The 27,073-nt window shown below is 38.9% G+C and overlaps 1 protein-coding gene across 8 annotated transcripts in view; it reads left to right on the forward strand.

Moving 5' to 3' along the window:
* The window catches only part of ARID1B (AT-rich interaction domain 1B), a 510,581-nt gene that overhangs the window by 45,468 nt on the left and 438,040 nt on the right, over positions 1 to 27,073 (forward strand). For all 8 annotated transcript variants that reach the window (XM_037820312.1, XM_037820294.1, XM_037820340.1 and 5 more), the window contains exon 2: positions 3,506 to 3,700. In XM_037820312.1, coding sequence (XP_037676240.1) covers positions 3,506 to 3,700 — 195 coding nt within the window. The remainder of the gene's footprint in view (positions 1 to 3,505; positions 3,701 to 27,073) is intronic.

Below are 27,073 nucleotides of genomic sequence, written 5' to 3' on the forward strand. Positions count from 1 at the left end.
AGTACAATTTTAAAAATGTGCTCTCAGCAATTGTAACAGATGTTCCAAACCACTGCAAGGTGTTGGTGGTGGGGTGGTGTATGGGAATCCTGTATTTTATGCATGATTATTCTATAAACCCACAACTTCTCTAATTAAAAAAAGAAAAAAGAAAAAAAAAGCAGGGGTTGAGATACTGTAATGGTACATGCTTAATATTAAAAATAACAAGGGTGTATACATGGGATGAATTTGGATTGCAGATGAATATTTAATAATAGGCCATAAGGAGAGAAGGTTAAAATGAAATAATTTTAATCTCTATGAGTATCTGTTTTCATATCTGAAATCTCATTGAAAGGTATTTGATGCGTTTTGAGAGGTACAGATAATCTGTGTTAAATTCAAGGTTAAACTCATAAATTAACAGTATTTTAAGTAGTACTGAGTTATGGCAGTGATGAGACATGTTAAAAAACAAAAACGATTTTAGTCACTCATGAATTTGCTGCACTGTTATCTATGGCATTAAAACATAGGCATTCCAACCATTTTCCCATTTTAAATTTCTGTTTTAATTAAGTCAGTTTTGGTAGTGCACTATTTAAAGCGAAACATATAGCCCTTTCCTAGGCCTTGGGCTCATCCAGATTGACTGTGAGGGTAGGGCTGCCGCAGGGCCCTCCCTGATGGAAAACGGAGCCTGCGATGCTATTCACCGCAGGCCATGCCTCACTTGGGGGATCCTGAAATTGCCAGCTCCACCGTGATTTCCACACTTCCGTAGAAAGTTTTGTCTTTTTTAAAGAAAGTGTGGATAATAATTATCTTTTGCTTTTCTCACGCATGAATTTTAATTTAAATAATTCTGAGAAAACTAATTCTTAGTCTTTGCCTTTCGTCTTACTACAGTATATCAAATGTATATATTTTAAGTTATGAAGCCAGCACGGGTTTGTGTAACATCGGTATATTGTTTGAGCAAAATTCAATTTCTGTCATTATAAGTCCAAACCTTTTCTTGGTTGGTGACAGTAATACCGTTGTTAAAATTACATAACACTGGGAATTTTGAGCAGAACCATTCTTTGTAGGATGTGAGGCCTAGGGCAGAGCACTCTTTCCTCCTGTGGTCTGCACATTTTTATTCAGGTGAGATCAATCCCCTGACAAATTCCTGAGATATTTCTTATTAAAACCCATCACAGACCCAGTGAGATGCGCCCTTCTCACAGGGCCTTGTGTGTCCCTTGATTAGAGTGTCTACTGCACTGTGTTGTGGATTTGTTGCAGGACAGCTGCTTAGGCTTGTAGGTTTTTCTGCACTTAGTGGGCAAGTGTGTGGTGAATGGGTCCATCAAGCCATTACTTCAGCCGCGGGACTAACCCTTTGGGGCGTGTGTGGAGGGTGGATTGGCAGTCCCAGCAGCTTCCCCACCTCAGATTCTAGGTCTCCACTCCAGGCCCCGCTCCTCCCTTCCAGTTCACCCCTCCAACCTGGCACTCCAGTTCCGCCCTCGCCGCAGACCTCTGTGGGCAGCTGGCAGTGACCCCTCGTTGTGCAGGGTAGCCGGGACTCGGAGCCCTCCCCTCCTGTACACCCAGACTGCATTTGGCATGCCTGGCTTGTCACTATGCTTGACTCCCTTTTCTTCATAACGCCAACCTTCTGAGAATCCTAACTACATTTCCTGACCATTCTTTTGGTCTCTTTATCCTCCCTTAAATGGCAGTATGTTCTAGGATTTTGATCCCTATCCATTGCCCTCTTTTCATTTGTTCTTACTGGATAAACTTCTTGGGTTTCACCTGCTTCCTCCTGACCCCTTTAACTAGTTTTTATTGGTCATTGACTATGTGCCGGGTGCCCTGCTTGATTTATATCCTGGAGCTAGAAGAGTGAAGAAAACAGAGACAGTCCCTGCCCTCAGGAAGCATAAATCCTCCCTTCGCTGATGACTCCCCTGTTTTTTTCAGGTCACACCTTATCCCCTAAACTGCAGACTCATTGTTTCTTCCTTTTGGATATTTCCCCATGGATTCTTAGATTTATATGTAGCGCATGGAGTGTTCCACTCCCAGGGAAGAGGACTGGAGCTCCTTCTCCCCCTGCTTACTCCATCCATTCCAAGTGTCCTCATCTGTGGAGCCCTCTTGACTCCTGTCCTCCATCCTTCATTCAGTCTCCAAGTCTTGCTGCATTTCCTTCCTAAATGTTACTTGAATCTGGGCTTTCTTTTCCCACCACTGCCACCAGCTCAGGACCTCAGGCTAAGCTGCCTGCTCACCTGCCTCACCTGTTGCAACCCAGCCTGATTCCTGCAGCTGCGCGAGAGGTCAGCCCATCTAAAAGGGGAATCTGACCACAGCTCTCCCTGTTAAAGACACCCAGCCACTGAAGCCTTTAAAATGACACTGAAAGCTCACCCATGTCCTGGCTTCTACCTCCTTCAGCTTCTTCTCCGCAAATCCCTGCCTCACACTTTGATCCAAATTGCCCTTATTTCCTCACACACACCAGGCATTCCTTTCCCTGTGAGCCTTTGCTTTCTGCTGTTTTCTTCAGCCTGGTAACACTCTACTTCGTGTCCCTTTCTCACCTTTAAACTCCCGTTCATCCTTGGTAATCCTCAAACCTTCCTGAGAATCCCAGATACTTACCTCGTTGTTAACATAGAGTCTGGCACGGGAGGGTTGTGGTGTTTGTTCTACTGAATGAATGTGACAGGCTGGCCTTTGTCGCACAGTGGGAGGGAGGGCTGTGCTCCCTGGAGCCCAGGCTGAGGCCCCACTTCTGGCTCTCCAGTGCTTTTGGCCCCTAGACACATGGGCTGAGTCACCAAACCAAAAATAAAATTCAAAGGCTAGGTTTGAACTGGTTACATTTGTTAAGTTGCTTACTTACATAGGGAAGGCGGCTTGTTGCTTTTGGTCCGGGTGCTTATTCATGTGCACTAGTCATCTTCGAAAATATTTACCCAGACATTTTATATTATCCGCAATCTACTCTCTCACTTTCTAATGAGGATTCAGATATGCAAATGTTTGAACAGGCCTGGGGATTAAGGCCTGAAAAACAGAAGAGTTGTTCTAAGACTACCTCACAGGAAGTGTTGCTAGTCTCTGTGCACTTTGCCCTTGTTTGCTCGTAAGCCAGAAGGTGCTGGGTAAGACTAACATCATGCTCTTTTCCTATGTGCATAACAGAACTTAGATGGCAGATATTTTCTCACTGCTTAGGATGCAAAATCTTTCTTTAAGTTGTTTACTCCATATCCATCTTAATTGTTAGAACTTTCCTAAAAGCAAAAAAGTAAAATGTCTTGTATCCTTTCCCATTTTTTACTTAATGCTCTTCTGGGTTTCTATTTGTCAGGTCATTGATTTTTGTCATGTCCTTTTTTTTTTTTAAATATTTTCAAATTTAAGGATCATTGTATTTTTAAGGCATATACTAATGTAACAGATTTTTTGCCTCGGTAATAAAAGGTGAATTAGTAAGCCTACTTCTTATATTTCTCCACAGGGCAGTCCGCTGGACCCAATGGTGATGAAGCGGCCGCAGCTATACGGCATGGGCAGCAGCCCCCACTCGCAGCCCCAGCAGAGCAGCCCCTACCCAGGGGGCACCTATGGCCCGGCTGGCCCGCAGCGGTACCCGATGGGCATCCAGGGACGCAGCCCAGGAGCCATGGGCGGAATGCAGTACCCACAGCAGCAGGTGGGCGGCAGGTTTTACTTTTCCCCCCCTTTTTGAGGGGTTGTGTGTGTGTGGCAGTTTTGGCTTTGTCTTTTACTTACTACCTAAGGTTGGTGCTGTGACGGGAAATTTCACCAATTTTCTGCTTTCCTTTAATTTTCTTTGTATCTTTAAATACTCAAGTGTACAATTTTTTTTTCTTTCTTTTAAAAAGGGGAGGATGAGCCTCTTAGAACAAAGTTGACAAAACACCTGTTTGGTACAAGACCAGTGTTACCAGACTGTCTTTGAAAGATGGACTCTGCCGTAACTTTGTAGCATATTATATAGATCTAAGCTATGAAATGAACTTGGCATCCTAACATCTCTGTTGTCAGACTTTGTCAGGTTTTGAGCTGTGACTGGACTTAAAGTGAAGTTTCAAGTCATTTAAAGGTCTTCCCATGAAGAGGGCATCAACTTAAAATTCTTTTTTTCAGTCTCCCAAAGAGTTATTTTGATTTGTTTCTTAATACATTATTTCTTCTGTACCTTATGTAAAAAGTTTCTGTATTTCATATCAGAGAATTTGATGTAAATCTGTTTTCTTAGATCTTGATGAATCTTAATGTTTTTTATCAGAGAATTTGATGTAAATCTGTTTTCTTAGATCTTGATGAATCTTAATGTTTTTATTTCAAACGAACAAAAGACTTCCTGCTCTTAAAAAAAAAAAAAACCCGAACCAAGAATTTCTTACTTTTTCTCTAGAGTCAAATAGTTGGAGTTAGCTTCAGTGGCCATTTACTTTCTGGCAGTAGTAAACCTCCAGTCTATTGGATATTTGACAATATGCCTTTGTTGTCTTAGCCAAGGAAGCATGAAATTTGGGAGAGCCTAAATTAGATGCAAACTTGCTTCAGGTATTGGGTTCCTAAGAACACCAGAAGGGCTTATTTATAATGTCCATATCATGCCCTCACCCAAGAGTCTGTATCATGCTGATGCTGGTGAACGTTTTACTGCCTCCAGAGTGCCACCAGGTAACCTTTGCAGCATCGAACAATACTCCCTCTCAGGAAAGTCTTCCCTATATTTGGCAAAAAATATTTTATGGGAAAAATAAATGGTTAGAACTTTTGTTTTCACTGAAGTGGATGTGGAGAATGATTTATCATATTTTTTATATGGTACAAAGCTGTGTACTAAAAATTCGTTAATAAGTTTCCTCTTTTCTGCTATAGATTGAAAATTATCTTTCCACTTTGGTGATAGTTCATTTTAAGGTGATTGAGGGGAAAGGCTGAAGTATCTCAGCCTTTGACTCCTTAAACAGCCTTAATTATTGTCAGAAGTTCTCATTCCTTCTTTGTTAAAGACTGGCCACTTGGAATTATAGCAGCCAGTTGCGTAACTAATTGTACTCTGAATTTATTTTCAATATTACTTGTTCTTGGAGCAATGTTTTGCTTCTAAATTTCTTTAGTGGTGGCTGGTAAATTGTAAATGAGAGAGGGAAATAATTTATAAATGATTGAAAAGTGAGGTGAGAGTTGTGATTTTTCTGTTTTTTTCCCCCCTTTCCCTTTCTTTCTTTTTTTTTTGCTATTATATGCTGTTGAAATCCAGTCATTCTTAGATTTATTTGCAGGGACAAATTAATGAAGATTACCCACCAAGGATACCAGCAAATTTTAAACTGTGATTTCAAGTTTGGTATTCTGCTGACCAAAAGAAATGTCCAATTGTAATTAAGCACATTCTTTCTATTAATGAAATAAAAATAGAATATCTGATAAGAAACAGAATACCCTGGCTGTAGAAAGGTCGAGCTTTTATAATACTGAGTTAATTGTAATCAAGGGTTCTAAATCATTGCATTGCTTTTTTCACTCTTTCATTTAGTTCTAACATAGCTTTGAACTATAGTGTGTTGTTTTGAAATTTAAAAGGCTAAAATGGTTGTGAATACGTTTTGGATATGTATAACATGTTAAAAGGGACAGCTTTTATTACACCAAGTTCGTGTGAACAGTTAAATGTAGACTACTTAATAGTTTTGAGATGGAAAAAATAGTTAAGGTTTTCTGTGAAGGTTATTAGAGCCCCATGCATTTGTTTTGTTAGCTTTCCTCTTGTTGTTTGGCGAGGACTTTTCAGTGAGTTGCTTAGTTTGCTAAGTTTTGAATAATTGTAAATTTGTCCATAAACAAGATTACTTGCTGGTACCATCCATCTTCTCTTAGTATTCATGCAATTGGCTGAGCATTGTTGTAGTTATGTCTACTAATGTTCTTCAGGGGAAAAGTTGGAAGATAATTATGACATTGAGTTTTTACTGAGTGGACATCATCACCTAGGCATGACTTTGCTTTGGATAGCCTCCAAAGCTTTCTGCGTTTGGTTTGTGAACCTCTAATGAGCTGAATGCAGTTCATTTAATATTGCTCATATATTTCTGCAAAGGATTAAAATGCAGGAATTCAAGTTTGTAAATTGAGTTGCCCACTTACTAGCTGAGTGGTAAGTTGTCTTTGGCTCAAGGGTCACAGTTTGATTCCTGGCTGGCATTCCACTCTTGTGACTTGAATTTTAAATGAGTATTCTTTTAGAACTGCAGTGCTTGTATGAAATTTAACGTATGTAATTTTACTGCTTACATTTTGTCTCTGACAGTCAGGAGGAGCTGGCCACTGAGTGTTTGATTTTGATATTAACCTGGTGATTCTTGATTTGTATGGTAATAATTTTATTTTTGAAATATGCTCGACAGTATTTGAGGCATGATGTGATAATAATACATCATTTTGATATTTACTAACTGGAACTAGGTTTGTGGTCTTTAACTTGCTGATTCTCCCACATCATCAGGCAAATACATGGCTAAACAGATTAGTTTTCCATGGTGCCCTGAAAACTAGTCTACTTCGTTTTTTATTGAACTGAAGGGGAAAATGCATTTTTTATGACTCTGTGGAGAATGTTCTGCCTCCAGGCTCCTGGAAATCAAACCTGGGGATGGTTAAACAGGAGTACATTGGTTTAATTTCATAGAAACAGTGCTACATAGAGGATGTGTAATCTTTAAGATTACTAGAATCTTACTCTTCCTGAATTTTTCAGATTTTTTTTTTTTAAATTTAACACACCAAGGTATCTTTCGCTTGGATCAAGGAGCAAATGTTTTGTTTCATTTCTCTTGTTCTTTGCAATCATATACACATAGGCCTGTGCCAACATCCTTAAAAAAAGGTTTTCATGTAAAAGATATAGCACCTAGGGGAAACAGCCTGTGGAAGCTGAGATATATTTATTTGTGTCAAGCAGATTTCAGTTGTGTAGTCTTAGTTTATTCTTGAGTTATTGGGTTATTCGGTTGATATTTTAACTTTCCTTATCTTGTTGCTGCCTGTCGGAATGTAAAATAACTGGGGAAAGGGAAAGAGAGCAAAATGAGAGATTTAAGTTCATGGGTACTTTTACAATGGGAATATATTACTTTTTTATTTTTTAAAAACACATCTGTATTTTGAAGACCTTTACAATAAGAAAAGCAGGGAATATCATTGTTTTGAATGATATTGTGGCAAAATTAAATCGAAATTACTTAGTTGTGTTACGGTAATCCATTTGAATTTATCACTTTAAATCTAAGTAATAACAGAAAAACTGAGGTTCTTTTGAAGAGGACTTAGAATCAACTAGCTAATCTAATTTGTGTCTTTAGTTTTTCTTCTGCGCCCTTTGGCTAGGTCTGTTTTGCTGCATGTTTTTGTGAGTAAAATATTTATTTCAGAACATAAGCATTTTATTTGGTACCATCTTAACAGCCAAAAACACTTCTTCCAATGCAAATGTTTATTTTGGCTGTAGATGTTTCTAAAAGGAGACAAACATTGCAATTGTTTGGCTAAAGTAAATGTTTTTTTGGGGGGTATTAAGGCAGCCAAACAATTTCTAGGATTCACAACTGTGTTTATAGTGTTGGTCTGTAGAAAGTATTTGTTTCTTTTAATTGTAGTTAAAATCTTGTTTTGATATATTTTGAACAATATCTCTGAAAAGTCAGGATGAATTGGAGGTGGGGAGTGGTTAAAGTTTTAAAAATTCCTTAATTCTTTGACATGAAATGTTTCTGTTTAGGCTCAGTTTCTGAACCTCAGTGTGAAGGTAATAGGGCTTAATTTTGGTTTGCTTTGAAAAGAGCTTGAACCTCTTGTTTCTGAGGGGTATGACTAGGGTGTGATAGAATGAGAAAGGAAGGCTTGACCTAACTGAATGGAAAGGAATGGGTGCCCAGTTATCTGTGTTTCATTCAGACTTATTTTTTTAATAGTCTTTATATTCATTCATAGACAGCCATCTGTGTGCCAGTGGTACCCTAATGTAATGAAATATTTATATGTCTGTGTTTATATATAAGCATACACACATTACATACTATTTGAAACATGTATTGTTATAAGTAAGTAAACAAATAAAATTAAGGTAAACATTTTGGCCAGTAAAATAGTGAAATGCTGTGAGAGTTTTTTAAATATGTTGTTTACAGCGTTCTCATATATTCATGTTCTGCATTGAGACCGGAGCCAAGTGGCTTTCCTTGTTACATCTGGAATTCTTGGAGTCCTTTCAGCGGGTTGCAGATTTGTATAAATAATGGCCTTTTGTTGGCCCCATTTTGTCTTGATTTCTTTAGTTGTTCTTCATCAGTGAACATGAAGGTATTTAAGGTTTACCAACAGAATACATTTGCACCTCACATTTCTGCTTCCAAATAGATAGCAGATGCTATCGGCTTTGATGCCAAAGTTCCTAGTGGGTGGAGTTTTGTACCAAGAAAATATTTTTGAAAACATTTGTAGATATGGTAATTTTTATTTGCTCCTTAAAATTTAAATTTCTGGAATAATAAGTGGTTCTATTGACTTTTTATATTGTGGTTGGATTTAAACATATTTTGAAGCATGCAATGTATCTTTTTTGGTGGAGGTGTATTAGAAGTTAGCACATTTCAGGTGAAATATAGATTTTTAATCTTTAGCCTTTTTCTTGAAAGTGAAATAAGACCAGGTATTATACTTGGGAATTTAATGGGAAAAGGTGGGATGATTTCTCTTTTAGTTTGGAAAGCTACTTTTATATTAGGAAGGTTATACTGATACATTTGTTTTTTTATCTGAGCACTTACATTCTAGATACTCTAAAGATTATATGTTGTATACAGTACCTGTGGTCTGCAGATAGCTTATTCTGTTTGTCTCACATAAACATAAATTCCATGTGTTTTACATATATAGACTTATAACTCTAAAATATCTATTAAATTTTTCAATTGTATTTTTATTTTTCAAGTGTAAATTTTAAGTGTATGCTAGGTAGCATTAGAATTAGTTCAATATATTTTAAATAATTTTGCTTCATTTGCTCAAACCAGAGAACCATTAAGTATGACATTTATGTTAAACATTTTAACAATTCAAATAAAGCTAATAGTTGACATCAGTAAAATTAACCAACCACACTCCTTCAGTGCTCCTTGAAAAACAAACGGTAACCAAGAACAACAAAAAAATCCAACAAGATACATTGAACGTTGAAGTGACTGAGTGGTATATCTGAGACTCTTCTAGGGTGCTTAAAAAAGAAAAAATCCCAGGGGCTACCAGGGAGGCCCCTATCAGTGACATCTGAACGTAAAGGCCTTGGTCGCTTTCCTAGCTCCACAGGTGACGCCCTCGTGCTCCAGCTGGAGGACCAGGTGTTAGGGCTGGACTAGAGCTGTGCTTCCCTGACCAGCTGACCAGCTGCTTCTGCATTCTCTCGAAGCCTGTTAGAAATGCACATTAGGATTCACCAACCCAGTGAGTCAGAAACTCACCCTACCCTGAAGGAATGAAACACGCCCGGAACAGGGAGTTGGGAGAGTTTAGTCCTGCTTGTGAATCTGTTGAATCTGTGTGAGGCAGTGGGAACATCCGGGCCTCCTGGTGCTCGTCTGCCAGAGGTGGACTGCAAGGGCTCCTGGCGTGGGTTTTCCGGGCTGGGTTTTGGTTCCTTTAAAATAATAGTAAGTTAATGTCCTTCTGTGTCTATATTAGATCTTAGAGTTTTGACATTTCAGCAGTCTTCTGAAATTTATAGGTTGATGCTTGACAAATTGTATTAATGTCCTATTAACCCAGATTCTCTAAAACTCTTTCTAAAGGGGAAAGAGCTTTTTCTTCTTCAAAAATTAGCAAATTGTTGGAATCAGTGCAATAAAATATTTTCTAATTTTAACTTTATTTTTAAAGTGAAAGTTTTCTCAGATAACCTTTCTTTTGAATAGCTGGTATGCATTGAATATTACAATGTAGGTTGTCCTTGTTTGATATGAAGAAAATCTTAAGGTTGAGATGCTAACTTTGCTTGAATCACAGAAGGAAGCAAAGAGAGATCCAGTAATTACTCATTAAACACATTATTACTTTCTAAGTAGTTCTGAAAATAAGTATGTATTGTTACAACATTGAGATAAATTGTGTAAAATGAATTCTGAATAGAGATAAATTTTCAAGATTTATGTTCTATGACTTAACTTCTCTTTAACCCCATGAAGGGGGGTGGAGGGGTTGGCTAGATAACTTTGTTTTGTATTTTAAAACAGACTTTTTTAAGGGTAAGAGAAGGTTTTTCTTTTATGTTAATGGCCAGTAGTTGAATTCTTTATGGTCCAAAATTCTTTATGGCTGTTTGATTGTTTTTATATGCAGTAAATGTTTATTAAGGCTATTTGCCCTTACAGTTTTGAGAAATAACTTTAAAAGTTAAATCCATAGTTGTGAATGACATTAAGAAAATGCATTAGTAATGAGGGAGAGAGAAAAAAGATGGATGAGAGTGTGAAGGAAAGAAGGGAATTAGGAGCAAAAACCGAAGAAGAGGGACACTCCCTTGCTTGATTTGGTTTGGGTCTTCCTTTGAGCATGCTGGGGAACTTTGCTTTAATTCAGTGTCTCTTGGGTCTTAAGAGGAACTCCCACTTGGAGTCAGGTGTTAGAAATTTCCTGGAAATTCTGGAGCAGATTTCTGAGGGTGGTTAGTGTGAATGTGTAGAACAAACATCCCTTACCTACTAAAATAGCCTCAAACTAAAAGTTTGGTCTCCAGGTAATTGTCTACAACAGCAGGAATTACCCAGCTTCCCAATTGCTACAGAGACGTGTGTTTAATTTAGAAAACAGACAGGATTCCAAGAAATTAGCCAACTTAGTCTCCTTCTATTGGTAGTTAGTAAGAGCAGGCTTCTTTTTTTTAAACTACCGAACAACAAACCAGTGGAATTGCTCTTCATTGTTAATCAAAGGCAAATATGCAGGTCAGGTTCTTAAAAACACCAAACATTCAGAAATACAGAGGAAGAGTAAGTCAGTTATCAATAGAAAAAAATGCAAGTTTTGGTATTGGCATGCAACAATCTGCTATTGCTGAGGTAGTTAAGTTTTACTTGGTGGTCTTGAAATTGAGAAAAACTGGCTCCACCTGGATGGCCACAGCAGCTGGTGCCAAGGAGGACGAGGGAGAAGAGTGTCTCCTGGGAGGAGAACTCCAGATTGAGGCGCAGTGCAGAAAAAATGCGGCAAGAAGCTGCTAAGCATAGAGAGCAAACATGAAAGCAGTAGCTCCTTGAAAGACCAGAAATGAGGATTGGACACTCCTCTGTTCCCAGTATCGTCAATATCATTGGTTCTAGAGAGAACTGGGAGTATGGCAGGATAGTTGGCCTGAGGGCTCTATGTCCTGGGAGAGCTTTAAAAAAACCAGCCCAAAGGGGATGCTTTTTCCTTGAACTTTCAGTAAGAATGTTGGATAGCCTAGTAATTATTTTTTTAGACATCTTAAGAGTTTTTGTCTTTGGAGGTTTTTCTTAGTGTTTTGGGCTTCATGAAAAAATAGGGCCTTGTTTCCCTACTTCCCACAGGTTAAGTCCTGTGCATGTGTCAGTGACCATGGGGATGAGGGGATTTTATTCCTCAACAAGAATTGGCCAAATTTTGATAGTGGGGAGTGGAAGAAACACCAGCTTCCAAGTCAAGTGGGCTGCCAGAGAGAACCGTCTCTTCTTTCTCCACTGGCTGCTTCTAGGTGGGTTTTCCCCACACCTCTTTGGCTTCAGAAATAAAGAATGGGCGGAGTGCTGTGTGGTGACAGCATTGGCCCTTAGTTGTGACATCTCATACATTGCAGAGCACCTACAGAGAAGCACAGGGGTCAGCTGTTGGGCTCTTTAAGCGGTTAGCTTCAAACTCTTGAAATTTTAAGTATCTTAAATTTGTGATTATGAGCATTCAAATGGGAATAATTTTCAAAGCTGAAGACACCACCAACAAAAAATCTTAGATATGTAACAGTTTGTTCTAATGGTAACTGTGAGTCAGCCAGAACTCTAGGTGCCCTAATATAGTTATCTCAACTAGGAAAGAGGATAGAGTGCTCAAGAAACAGCTGATTCCAAACACCTGATTCCAGATAGCAGGTAGATTTCCAGAGGTAGTAGGAACATGTGTGCAAGCTTGCTAGTGTTCTTGTTCACACTCGTGTGCTACTGGTTTTCTCTTCTGCTCTGACACACAAACATGCACATACACACATGCACAAAATCCCCCGAATCTCTTTGATTCAGAAAAATCTGAAGACTGTTAAGAAAAATTGAAGACTTTAGGTTTTTGGATTTTGGGGGGAATATATTACAGAAAAGTCGCAAAGATAGTGCAGAGCGTTCCATGATACCCGTCACCCGATTTCCCCCATTGAAAACATCTTACATCATTGTGTACATTCGTCAACACTAAGGCACTGGCATTGGTCCGTTAACTAAACTCTGGACTCTATTTAGATTTCACTATTTTTTTCATCAGTGTCCTCTTTCTGTTCCAGGATCCGACCCATGGAACTTTGTTTGATTTAGTTGCCTTGTCTCCCTTGTGTCTTCTGGTCTGTGACAGTTTTTTAGTCTTTCCTTATTTTTCATGACCTGGGCAGTCTCAAGAAGTACAGTGTGTCCCCCTAGCCTGGGTTTGTTGTTTTTCTTGTGATTAGACTGGGGTTATGGGTTTTTGGAAAGAATACAACAGAGGTAGAGGGCTTTCTCATCATATCCTATCATGATACTTGATACCCACATGACATTCCTGGTGAGATTAATCTTCATCTCTTGGTTAAGGTATTATCTGCCTGTTGTCTCCATTGTAAAGTTACTATTTTTCCCTTTCTTTATTCTGTGGAAATGAGTCACTTGCCAAGACTTTGGAGTTTATGCACAAATACAAAGAAAGCTAATTAAGTGAAAGAAAAGCTCGGTAAATAGATATACATACATACACATGTATTTTTTATTTGTGCATATCCTTTGCCTTTTAACCACTGTGACTAGATTCATGTTTTTACTCTTAACTTTTTTTTTTTGCTACAGTTATTCCTATAAATTCAGGTGTCATAACTTTTTTTCTTTCATTTTTTAAATTGTGTACTTTAACATATGTATAACAGTGGTAACTGTCAAAATGTGATTTCACAAGTAGTTAGCAAATTTCAAAGAATGTCATGGGTCACAGTTCCACAACTTCAGCCATTTCCATTATTGTAAAATATAACATACATACAGAAAGGCGTCATCTCTCAGTGTATAGCTCAACAAGCAAATAGGTAATTTAAACTGTTGTGGGTTATGCTTCCACAGTTTCAGTTCTTTCCTTATGCAATACAAGGCACAATTCAGTGAGCAACTATAGAGCAAATCCCAAAGGATACGATAGGCTACAGTTCCACCATGTCATTTACCTCCTTCCAGCCATTCCAACACCTCAGCATCCAAAAAGTATGTACAATTATATAAAGTTTCAGTATTCTTAGACCTTTGTTAAATCTTATCTTCTTTGTTGCTACCCCTTCCTCTCACTTAATCTCTTTCTCCATCTTCAGGGGTGTCTAGGCAGTGCGCATCCGAACTTGTTCATATTGAAAGGGGGTGCCAACAGTGGGGAAAGGGGCTGCATCTGATTACTGATCTTAAAAGTGCTGTTGCCTCTGGGTTTTAGGACTCGTATAGGAACACTCTGGTGGATTTACGTTTCTGAGAGATTTAAAACTCAATGAGTCAATCTTTTAAGAATCTCAGGTAGGGACCTAGGTATTTGTTGACTACTTTTGGTAAGGGCATGGCATACTATGGCCATTTGGGATGTCTAGCTGGAGCTTGCATAAGAGAAACCTCCAGGATAGCCTCTTGATTCTATTTGGGATCTCTCAGCCACTGTGACTTCAATTTGTTACCTTTCTTTATCCCTGCTTTGGTCAAGTAGACATTTTCAATCCCTCACTGCCAGGGCCAGGCTCCCTTCTGGGAATCATGTCCCATGTTGCTGGGAAGAGTCATTCCCCTGGGAGTCATGTCCTTTGTGGGGGGGAGGTAAATGAATTTATTTGCCAAGTTGGGCTTAGAGAGAGAAAGTCCACATCTGAGAAACAAGAGGTTCCCTGGAGGAGCCTCTTAGGCCTAATTATAGGAGGGCTCAGCCTCCCATTTACAACCCTAAGTTTCACAAGAGCAAGCCTCAAGTCGAGGGCTTGGTTTATTAAGTAGTGCATTCCGAATTTCACTTAATATGTATTCTATCCCAAGATAAACAGTCAGATTCTTACATTATTTTCAGTTAGTTGTACAATCATCATCGCTCTCAACTTTAAACAATTATCATAACATAATACATCCCAGAGCTCTTATGAGCTGCTAATTATTCATCCCTAGTAATAGTTGGTAAGATACTTGTATTAAATATAGTCATTAATATCTAATGGGTAGTTTTTCCATACCGCTGTGTTGTTAACCCTCTACACCAGTGTCAAACCTTTTAAGGTATATCATGCTAACGCTTATTTTGGTTTATGGTGCTACTCTGTGGGTTGCGTCCCTTTAAACAATAATTTACAAACATGTTTGCCTTCCATGCATCACTGATACTTATAATCCCATTAACAAACCATAGTCACACCTGACCATTCCCATACCATTAAGGTCACCCTCATTTTCATATCTGTATGTATTAGATTATTGTTCCCCCTTCACTAGCTTCTGGCCATCCCTAGTTTCCCTATATTCTACATTATAAGACACTTATTTTACATTTTTCATGGAGTTCACATTAGTGGTAACATTCAATATCTCTCCTTTGGTGTCTGGCTTATTTTACTCAGCAATTATGTCTTCAAGGTTCATCCATGATGTCATACGTTTCATGACCTTGTTCCTTCTTACTGCCATGTATTATTCCATCGTGTGCATATACCACATTTTTTTAATCCATTTATCTGTTGAAGGATGTTTGGATTGTTTCCATCTCTTGGCAATTGTGAAGAATGCCGCTGTGAACATCAGTGTGCAAATAATGTTTGTGTCACTGCTTTCAGATCTTCTGCATGTATACTGAGAAGTGAAATTGCTGGATCATAGGGTAACTTGATATCTGGTTTTCTGAGGAACCACCAAACTGTTTTCCAGAGTGGCTGTACCAATATACAGTCCCACTAGCAAGAATAAGAGTTCCAATTTCTCCACATCCTCTCCAGCATTTGTAGTTTCCTGTTTGTTTAATGGCAGCCATTGTTATTGGTGTGAGATGATAAGTCATTGTGGTCTTGATTTGCATCTCCCTAATAGCCAGTGAAGATGAACATTTCTTCCTGTGTTTTTTACCATCTGTATTTCCTCTTCAGAGAAATGTCTTTTCATATCTTTTGCCCATTTTATAATTGGGCTGTCTGTACTATTGTCGGTGAGGTATAGAATTTCTTTAAGTATGCAAGATATCAATCTCTTATCAGATACATGGTTTCCAAATATTTTTTCCCATTGAATTGTCTGCCTCTTCATGTTTTTGACAAATTCCTTTGAGGTACAGAAGCTTTTGGTTTTGAAGAATTCCCATTTATCTATTTTTCTTTCTTTGCTTGTGCTTTGGGTGTAAGGTCTAAGAAGCGACCTTCTAATACTAGGTCTTAAAGATGTTTCCCTACGTTATCTTCTAGGAGTTTCATGGTACTGTCTCATATTGAGGTCTTTGATCCACTTTGAGTTAATTTTTTTGTAGGGTGTGAGATAGGGGGTCCTCTTTCATTCTTTTGGATATGAATATCCAGTTCTCCCAGCCCCATTAGTTGAAGAGGCTGTTATGTTCCACTTCAGTGAATTTGGGGGCTTTATCAAAAATCAGTCGACCATAGATCTGGGGGTTTATTTCCAAATTCTCAGTTTGATTCCATGGACCTATTTGTCTATCTTTGTGCCAATACAACGCTGTTTTGACTACTGTGGCTTTATAGTAAGCTTCAAAGTTGGGAAATATAAATCCTCCTACTTTTTCTGTTTTAGAGTGTTTTTAGTAATTTGAGGCATCTTTCCCTTCCAAATAAATTTGGTAACTAGCTTTTCCAATTCTTCAAAGTAGGTTGTTGGAATTTTGATTGGAATTGCATTGAATCTGTAGATCAGTTTGGGTAGGGTTGACATCTTAATGATGTTTAGCCTTCCTGTCTGTAAACACGGAATATCTTTCTCTTTAGGTCCAATTTTATTTCTTTTAGCAAAGTGATATAATTTTCTGTGTAGAAGTTTGTTACACCCTCCATTAAGTTTATTATTCCTAGGTACTTGGTGTTTTTAGTTGCTATTGAGAATGGAATCTTTTCTTGAGTGTCTCTTCAGTTAGGTCATTTCAGCTGTCTAGGAACATTACTGATGTATGTGCATTAATCTTATATCCTGCCACTTTGCTAAGTTTGTTTATTAGTTCAAGTAGCTGTGCCATCAGTTTCTCAGGGTTTTCCAAATATAAGATCATATCATCTGCAAATAAAGACAGTTTTACTTTCTCTCCAATTTGGATGCCTTTTATTTCTTCGTCTTGCTGGATTGCTCTGGCCAGAACTTCTAGCACGATATTGAATAATAGCACAATATTGAATAATTGGTGATCTTAGAGGGAAGGCTTTCAGTCTCTCGCCATTGAGTACTATGCTGGCTGTGTGTTTTTCGCACATGCCCTTTATCGTATTGAGGAAGTTTCCTCAATTCTACCTTTTGAAGTGTTTTTATCGAGAAAGGATCCTGAATTTTGTTGAATGCTGTTTCAGCATCTATTGAGATGATCATTTGATTTTTTACTTTTGATTTGTTAATGTGTTGTAATACATTAATTGATTTTCTTATGTTGAACCACCCTTGCATGCCTGTAATGAACCCTTCTTGATCATGGGGTATGATTTTTTTTTAATGTGTCTTTGCATTTGACTTGCAAATATTTTGTTGAGAATTTTTGCATCTATATTCATTAGGGAGATTGGCCTGTAGTTTTCCTTTCTTGTAGCATGTTTATCTTGTTTTGGTATTGGAGTGATGTTGGCTTAATAAAATGAGTTAGGTAGTGTCCCATTTTCTTCAATTTTTTGAAAGAGTTTAAGTAGGATTGGTGTCAGTTCTTTCTGGAAAGTTTGCTAGAATTCCCCTGTGACGCCATCTGGCCCTGGGCTTTTATTTGGAAGCCTTTTAATGACTGATTGGATCTCTTTGGTTGTGATTGGTTTGTTGAGGTCTTCTGTTTCTTCTCTGGCCAGTCTAGGTTGTTCATGTGTTTCCGGGAAATTATCCATTTCTTCTGAATTATCTAGTTTGTTGGCATACAGTTGTTCATAGTATCCTCTTAATGATGTTTTAAATTTCTTAGGGATCTGCAGTAACGTCTCTCATCTCATTTATTATTTTGTTTACTTGGGTCTTCTCTTTTTTACTTTGTCAGTCTAGCTAAGGGCTTGTCAGTCTCCGTTGATCTTCTCAAAGAACCAACTTTTGGTTTTATTTATTCTCTTTATTGTTTTTCTGTTCTCTGTATCATTTATTTTTGCTTTAATCCTTGTTATTTCTTTTCTTCTGCTTGCTTAGTTTGCTGATCATTTTCTAGCTTTTTCATTCGTTCTGTTCTTTGATTTTAGCTCTTTCTTCCTTTTTAGTGTATGCATTTAGAGCTATGAATTTCCCCCTCAGTAACACCTTCACTGCATCCCATAAGTTTTGATATGTTGTGTGTTCTTGTTTTCATTCATCTCTAGATACTTAGCAGTTTCTCTTGCAATTTCTTCTTTGACCCATGGACTTTTTAGGAGTGTGTTGTTTCACCTCCATGTATTTGTGAACTTTAACAATCTTTGATCGTTACTGACTTCTAGTTGCATTGCGTTGTGATCAGAGAATGTGTTTTGAATAATTTCAGTCTTTTTAAATTTATTGAGGCTTGTTTTATGCCACAGCATAAGGTCTAGCCTGGATAAAGTTCCATGAGCACTGGAGAGGAATGTATATCCTGGTAATTTGGGATGTAATACTCTATATATGTCTGTTAAGTCTAATGTGTTTTATTTTTTTCCATTCTTCACTTTCAGTTTCTTTGTGTCACTGGGTCTAAGATGGTCTCTTGTAAACAGGATATTGATGGTTCATATTTTTTAATCCATTCTGTCAATCTATATCTTTTAATTGGGGAGTTTAATCCGTTCACATCCAATATTGTTACTGTGAAGGCAGTTCTTCAATCAGCCATCTTATCCTTTGGTTTTTATTTGTCAGATGTATTTTTTTTTTTACCTTCCATCTCTTTATTTCCTTTAAGGTACCCTTAGTACAGGTCTTCAGTTCTGTGCCCTTCTCCAGACCTCTCTCTCCTGTCTCTTTTTTTCTCTGCCTGTAGAACTCCCTTTGCTATCTCTTGTAGGGCAAGTCTCTTGTTAACAAGTTCTCTCAGCGTTTGTTTGTTTGTGAAATTTTAAGCTCTCCTTCAATTTTGAAGGAGAGCTTTACTGCATAAAGAATTCTTGGCTGGAAATTGTTCTCTTTCAGAATTTTAAATATATCATACCACTGCCTTCTTGCCTCCATGGTGTCCTCTGAGTAGTCAGTACTTAGTCTTATGTTGTTTCCCTTGTATGTGGTGAACTGCTTCTCTTGCTGCTTTCAGAACTTTCTCCTTCTCTTCGGCATTTGACAATCTGATCTCAATATGTCTCGGAGTGGGTTTACTTGGATTTATTCTGTTTGGAGTTCCTTGGGCTTTTTTGATTTGCTTATGTTGTTCATCAGAGTTGGAAAGTTTTCCCCAACGATGTCTTTGAATGCTCTTCTTAGCCCTTTTCCCTTCCCCTTCTGGAATACCAGTGATCCTTATATTTCTGTGCTTCATATTGTCCATCATTCCCTGAGAGCCGTTTCAAATTTTTTGATTTTTTTTCACAATTTGTTCTTTTGTGCATTCACTTTCCATCCCTATCCTCGAGTTTGCTAATTCCTTCCTCTACCTCTTCAAATTTGGTGTTAAGTGCCTTAAGAATCTTTTAAATTTTATGAACAGTGTCTTTTGTTTACATAAGATCAGTTATTTTTAAGATTTACTCTTGCAAATTCTTCTATATGCTCTTCTAGGGTCTTCTTCATGTCCTTTATATCCTGAGCCATGATGTTTATGTGTATTTCTTTGATTAATTGCTCCAAGTTCTTCATCTCTTCTGGAATTTTAGTTTTGTCGTTTGTGTTATCCATATCTTCTGGTTTCTTCATATGCTTTATAATTTTCTGTTGTTTTTTACGTCTAGGCATTTGCTTATCTTGATACGGTTCTTTTAGGATATGCAGGGTTATTTGAACGTTTATCTGTTATTTGGCAGAGCTACAGCTTGGTGGAGTGCACTTTCCCTCACCTACCGGCAGATGACACCCCTGAGCTACTTCTTACCCTCGAGTCAGTTCTCCCCAACTTTGTTCTAGTTTGCTAATGCTGCCGGAATGCAAAACACCAGGAATGGATTGGCTTTTATAAAAGGGGGTTTATTTTGGTTATGCAGTTACAGTCTCAAGGCCATAAAGTGTCCAGGGTAACACATCAACAATCAGGTACCTTCACTGGAGGATGGCCAATGGTGTCCGGAAAACCTCTGTTAGCTGGGAAGGCACATGGTTGGCATCTGCTCCAAAGTTCTGGTTTCAAAATGGCTTTCTCCCAGGACGTTCCTCTCTAGGCTGCAGTTCCTCAAAAATGTCACTCTTAGTTGCACTTGGGGTATTTGTCCTCTCTTAGCTTCTCCAGAGCAAGAATCTGCTTTCAACGGCTGTCTTCAAACTGTCTCTCATCTGCAGCTCCTGTGGGTTCTTCAAAGTGTCCCTCTTGTCTGTAGCTCCTCTTCAAAATGTCACTCTCAGCTGCACTGAGTTCCTTCTGTTTGTCAGCTCATTTATAGGGCTCCAGTGATTTAAGTTAGACCCACCCTGAATGGGTGGGGTAACACCTCCATGGAAATTATCCAATCAGAGTTATCACCCACAGTTGGGTGGGGCGCATCTCCATGGAAACACCATAATCCAGACTTTGAACTTAATCCCCACTAGTATGTCTGCCCCCACAAGATTGCATCAAAGAACATGGCTTTTTCTGGGGGACATAATATATACAAACCAGTATATCGTCTCTACATTGAGTGGGGGTCCAAACCACGTGGAGATAGAATCAGTGCACCAGTTTTCCATGTGCATTGGGGACTGACAGCTCTGTGGGTGGCGGGCGTGCCCTGTGCAGTTTGGCAGGGAGTCCACTTGAGTACGCATTGGTCCCAGCCATTCCCGGGGCTGCGGGTGGAATACTCTGGGGCTGCAGAGCTGCGTCTCTCGCCTTCCAGCTCAAGTGTTCCATGCTCCCTGTCTGCTGTGTACCCATGGGTCCCTGGGTTTGGGGGAGGGCTCCTGGCACTTCCGTGTGGCACCCCTACCACTAGGCTGTTCACACCATGGACTTCAGTGGAGGAAGAGTGGTTGCTATCACAAGCCCCCCGAATCCCAAATTCTGTTAAGGAAGCTCTTGGCTGTGGGGCTACCAAGGGTTGATTCCCAGCCAGCTGCAAAGCTGGCTGCACGGGGCGTAAAAAGCTACCTCATTCCGCGATTGTCTGCCTGCTCCAATGGCCAGTCCCTGGCACAGGGGCTCTTGGCTACGGGTCTGTGAAGGGTTATCCCCCACGGCAGGTACTGAGGAGGGTGCCCGGGGTGTGGAAAGCTACTCTCTCCTGCGCTGTCAGCCTGCTCCAGCCACCCGTTCCCTGGCAGTGTTCCAGGCCGAATGCTTACGCTTCTCTAAAAGCAGCCTCCTGTCTTCTCCAAGTCCACACTCACTCTGGGTTTAGAAGTCCCTTCTCTGCCGGTGGAATGCTGAAACTGCTGTTCTGGGGCATTTTGTGTCCTTTAGTGTTTTTCATGGAGAAGAATTTTGCTGTCTCTCTCTTCATCCACATCTTGGATCCCCAGGTCTAGTGGCATAACTTTTATAGTTTTATTCCAGAACGTATCCTGGTCCAGTAATCATCTAGAATTATTAACTATTGTGAGAATTTGAATACCCTCATGGTTAGGACTTGACCTTTTTAGTGACTGAGTCTTTGTAGAGAACACAGAATTATTCTTGAAAATTCTCAAGTTTCTCTTGTATCACCCCCCCCCCCCATCCTCTCTTCCTGTAGTCTACCCCTTCTCAGTAGCTCAGTAAATGGTGACTCCATCCCTCTACTTGCCCAGGCCAAACCTTCACAGTCATATTTTAATCCTCTTTTTTTCTCAGCTTTTAAATCTGCTGAATAATCCCAGTGACCCTTCTTTCAAACCATCTCCAGAAACTCAGCCCTTCTGAGCACTTCTCCCCATCTCTGCTGCTCCCCCCAGATCCATACCCACCCCCCTTGTTTGGATTTGCAGTGGATGGACTCCTCACCCGTCTCGTCACTGCGCCCTGCTGCACCCCAGTCCATTTTCAGCACTGCAGCTAGAAGAAAGGGCGCCATTTGGGCTGTGTCACTGTTCCCAAGTTCCTCCATTTCACTCAGAGTAAAAGTCAGACCCCTGAGACTCTTGCCCTGTTTTATTTTCTCCCTAGCACCTACCACCCTGTGAGGTGTACTTGGTTGCTGTCTGTTGCTCCTATGAGAACATGAGCTCTCTGGTGGCAGGGACTTTGTTTTGCCCTGTTGTAGGCCCATCATCTAGAATAGTACATGGCACTGCAAAGCATTATCCAAGAAATGAGAGAGCATTTGCAGAATCCTTGGCCCTGGCTAGCAAAATCCATCCAGCCCGGTAGGTGAGGTTCGAGTGTTTCTGCAGTGTATCTGCTCCTTCGCTGGCTTTTAGAGTTTCCAGTTGAAATCTTAGTTCCCAGCTCCTCTGGTGAACTAACACTTGGCCTGCTGAATGATCCCTGGACTCCATTTTTTTTTTTTTTTTTTTTTGGACTCCATTTTTAATGTTGCTTTTAGAATACTGAGGAATTTTTGCTACCTTTGAGATTGTTACAGTAGAGTGATTTTCTGTTGTTGCTTATTTCAGAGTGTGTAATTTTAGTGGCCCATGTTTCTTTCTCTCTGACACTAAATCCCATTGAATAAATGGAAGATGCTGCTACTTTAATTCATGGACAGTAATCCCTTGCAGAATTACCTTTTCTAATTAGGGGGAGGTGAACAAAAATCATTGATGATAGTTGAATCAGATTTGGTATAAGTTAGGTGGTAGTTCAGATGTTCATCTTAGTAACTGGTTATTTTTCAGTGCTTGTTGCGGAAAATCCCCAAACTATTTAGGATGCCTTATTATGCAAAACAAACATTTTACTGGCAAGCATATGGTACTGGAGGGAACAGAATTCCTTCACATACTGGGGCAGAGCTCTGCCATGTGTGCGTGGAAGCCTGGGGACTGGAAGAAGAAGGGTTGAAAGCCCGCTGTGATGGGGGATGTTTTCCATTAATGCTTACACTAGAATTGTGTAATGGTGTTTTCTTATAGAAGAAAACTCAAATGTGACATTTCAGCTCCCCGTAAGTGAAACTTAGGATATGAGCGCACTCATCTCAGCAGACATTCTTTTCAGATGCCTTATGGGACCAGAGCAACTCTGTAAGCTCAACTTTTAGAAAGGGCATTACAGACATGAATTGGAATTGTTGCCATATGCCTAAATTATACATTTTAGCCTGATTACAATCCAAAAGCTGAGGTTGTCGCTATACTTAATAGAATGAAAGTTACACCTAGGAAAAAAGAAAGGTTGTTCAGATTGAATTTTTAAAAATTATCTCTATGTGCTTTATCAGTCATTGAGATGAATGATAAATGGTTTTCATTGTTAAGGAAGTATAGGGATTTAGTGCCTCAGTATGGATGGTGTTGTCTTGTTCTGGTCATCACCATCATCATCATCTTCTCCCCCCTTGGCCCACCCATTTTATTATTTGTTAAATGTAGGAGATTGTCGCTAGATGGCAGTAATAAGAACAACAGCTGTGTCTGGTATTATACTAAGTATTTTTACGTAGGTGTCCTCATTTAATCCTTGCCATGCTTCTATTTATCTCCATTTTATGAGTAATAATAATAATAGCTAATGTTTGTTTAGTGCTTACAGTGTGCCAGCACTGATTTACATGCTCTAAATGGATCACTCACTTGGTCTCATAACAGCCTTCTGAGGTAGGTATTATGATCCTCACTTGACAGATGAAGCTGAGGCTAGGGTGGTTAACCAAGTTGTTCAGATTTACACCTTTACTCTAATCCTAGCATATTAACTCTGGTGCCTATGCCAGCACTAAAGTTGTTCGTTCTGATAAAGCCAGAATGCTGCACATCTCTGAAAGCAGAAGTCATTAATAAGTCTGCTTATAATTAAGATAGCCTCATTCTTGGTGTTGAATATTATTGTCATGGAAAATCCTTTGTAACCTTTACCAAGTTGAAAATTGAATGTTACCTACTTTTCTGTCACACTTGGAATCATAGGATTTTTAAAAATTGAAGTGAAATTAACCATTTTAAAGTGTACAATTCAGTGGTATTTAGGACATTCACAATGTTGTACAACCATTACCTTGTAGTTCCAGAATATTTTCATCACCCCAGAAGGAGACCTCATACCCATTAACCAGTCATTCCCTATTTCCCTTTCATTTTCCCCCAGCTCTTGGCATTCACCAGTCTACTTTCTGTCTCTACAGATTTACCTGCTCTGTAGATTTCATATGAATCCAGTCATAAAATATGTGGCCTTTTGTGTCTAGCTTATTTCACTTAGTATATTGATTTTGAGGCTCGTCCATGTTATGGCATATATGAAAACTTCTTTCCTTTTTATGAGTGAGTAATACTCCATTGTGTATAAACCACCTTGTTTATCCATTCGTCTGTCGATGGACATTGGAACTGTTTCCACCTTTGGCTGTTGTGACTGGGGCTGCTGTAAGGATTCACATGCAAGTATTTAAATACCTGTGTTTTTTTCTTTTGGGTATATACCTAGGGGTGATATTGCTGGATTATATGGTAATTCTATGTTCAACTTTTTGAGGAACTGCCACACTGTTTTCCAGAATGGCTGCAACCTTTATATTAGATTCAGAGAGTTTTAACATTGGCCTAGTATTTACTGAGAACCTATCCTGGAACTGGGGCATCTTGCTAAACCTTTTACATATAACTTCTTATACAATTCTCACAAAATCTATGGGGAAGCAGAGGCTGAGAGGTTAGGTGGCTCGCCCAGGGTCATCCAGCCAGAGTTTGTCAGTGTGGGCAACACATCCCACACATGGTAAGTGAGATCATTTTGGGTGGCACATCGACACAGCATTAAATAAAATTAAATTGTTTAGTATGAAAGTTTTTCTTGCAAGATTCTTTCTTACTAACTGAAGTATAAAGCCTCATTGGGCATAGTAAGCTCTAACACCTTTTTCTGACACTTCTTAGCCTCCTCCTGCCCCCTACCTTCCTTGAATCCTTTCTTTCTCTAAAGAACAGGCTCCAGTTTAAGAGCCTTGGGGATGTCTGTTTCCAGTTAGGATGTACTCATGTTGTATTGTCTTCATGGTATTTATTTTTGTGATTATCTTCTATCGATGGCAAGTAAAACTGTTTTTCTATTGATGATAGTAAATACAAAGTTTCCTTTTAAAATACAATTATTTGAATTTAAAAAGTGATTCAATTTAAAGAAAAACAGTTCATATTATAAATAGACCCTACTCAATTTCCATTTAACTCAGCAGTTATGTTGACTGTCTAGACACTGGGGAATACAAGGGCTGAGAAGAGCTAAGCAGGGTAGCGTGTAGTGATTGCAGGTATAGATGGTTCCCCCAAGGCTGTGGCACCACAGAGGGATGTTTACCAGGCTCGGGATAGGAGCAGGGAAGTGAGGGAAGGGTGTTAGGCTGCATGTGTGAACACAGACTGATTCTAATTATAACAGGTCCCCTACTGAATTTTGAAAAATGATCTTTTGGGATCACATAAATACCATTGTCTCATACATTCATTTGATTTACTGTTATTTTTGGTTTATTGTGTTGAAAGAATATCATTAAGGTCTTTAATGCTTTATCTATATGTTGGTCCCCAGACATTTATTGATAACCTGGGGACCTCAGAGTACAGTCATGGGGAAGGGATATGTACATAAATACTAAAAGTATGGTTTGGTAAGTGCCCTAATAAAGATTTGAAGAACATGCTTTGGGAACAGCTAAAGCAGCGGCGGCGGTGGTGGTGGGGTAGGTAGGTGAGACGGCCTCCAGGAATAGGTGACATTAGACCTGGATCTTGGAGCTGGGTCAGAGGAGATGAGAGTGCTTTACACGGGGGTGCTTTTTAAAGTTGAATTGGGATTCAAAGGGGATTTTGTGAATGTTACAGCATTTTTCACATTTTCAGTTTGTACAAGGTTATGAGGATAGAACCTAGCTTTTCTTTTCTTCTGTGCCTCCAAAATTTCCTTTCATCTTTCCCCTGTTCTGGCGCTTTGATGAATCAGTTCAGAAAATGACAAGGCTGCTGCTTAAAGGCTGACTGTGTCTTGTTTGATTTTTAAGAAGAGAAACCGTCTCTCCATACTTAAAGCCAGTGTGTAGGTTTCCAAAAGGAGAAAATTACTATCTATTCATGTATCAAGAATGGACAAAAATGTAGTATGTTTAAAAATATTATTTTAGTAAGTAGACATTTTTTAATGGCCTATGATTTCTATTAACTTTAATTGCTTTCACTTCAGAGTTATCAATGTGGAAAACTGTGCCTGCATCATAAAACTAGATTACTTTTTGATAGTTAAGTTTATACATAGGAATTAATAACATGGCATTACATTCTATGTCGCTGATGAGTTTTGCTTTTAGAAATAAGATCCTGTCAGAAATCTAAAGTAATATTCAGACAATATAAGCAATACTCTTGGGTATTTATTTTGGTGCATTTAACTGGGTAAATGTTAATGTTAAACTATATAAAGAAGCTAAATTTTGAGTAAAAACTTAAGCATGTTTTTCCCCCTTAAGTTGAGATTACTAGTTGATTCTTATGTTCCTGCCTCTGACTTCTGCTTTTATAAACAGGAGTGTAAAAGAGTGCAGCTCTTAGCAATTTTTCTGGTTATTACCAGATTTATCTGTTATTGTTGTCCTTGATAACGTATTTCAGCATATCTTTTCTTGTTATTCAAAGTGGCATATATTTACATATCTTTTCAAATTAAAAGGGAAAAAGTAATATTTGAGTGCTTGCTCATTTCTGTTAATCAGATTTATAAAATTCACTGTCTGCATATGAATAAGATGTTTCTCTTCCTTCATCATATTTTTCCCCTTCCATTATTTCATTTGTTCAAGCATTAGTATTTGTTATATTAACTCCTACTTTAAAGACAATGTAAGATTGGTATTAATATGATTATTAAAAATTAGTTGCTTGGAAATCCAAAGTCACACATGAATCAGGTCAGATGATTTCTTTTAAAGGTAAAGAGGTGAGGGATGATTGACCTTGTTTTAAAGTCAGATGCATTCACTTGATTACTTTGTCCTAATTCTTGTGAGAAAATAAGGTTGGAAATCCTAATGAACCCCAGGGGCTCACCTGCCTTTTGTAAAACTGAGTATGAACTTAATGTTTTGATTTCCTTGTTAAAATATGCATTCTTTCAACACTCCTGCAAATAATGTATAATTGCTGTGCTGGTTTGAATGTATTATGTCCCCCAAAACGCCATTATCTTTGATGCAGTCTTGTGTGGGCAGACCTATTAGTGTTGATTAGATTGTAATTCTGCTGATTGAATGTTTCCATGGAGATGTGACTCAATCAACTGTGGACAAGACCTTGATGGGATAATTTCCGTGGAGGTGTGACCCCACCCATTCAGGGTGGGTTTGAATTAGTTCACTGGAGCACTATATAAGCTCAAACAGAAGGAGCGAGCTTGCCACAGCCAAGAGGGACATGTTGAAGAATGCATGGAAGCTGAGAGA

This window comes from Choloepus didactylus, chromosome 2, assembly GCF_015220235.1.
Source record: "Choloepus didactylus isolate mChoDid1 chromosome 2, mChoDid1.pri, whole genome shotgun sequence".
NCBI classification, from domain to species: domain Eukaryota; kingdom Metazoa; phylum Chordata; class Mammalia; order Pilosa; family Megalonychidae; genus Choloepus; species Choloepus didactylus.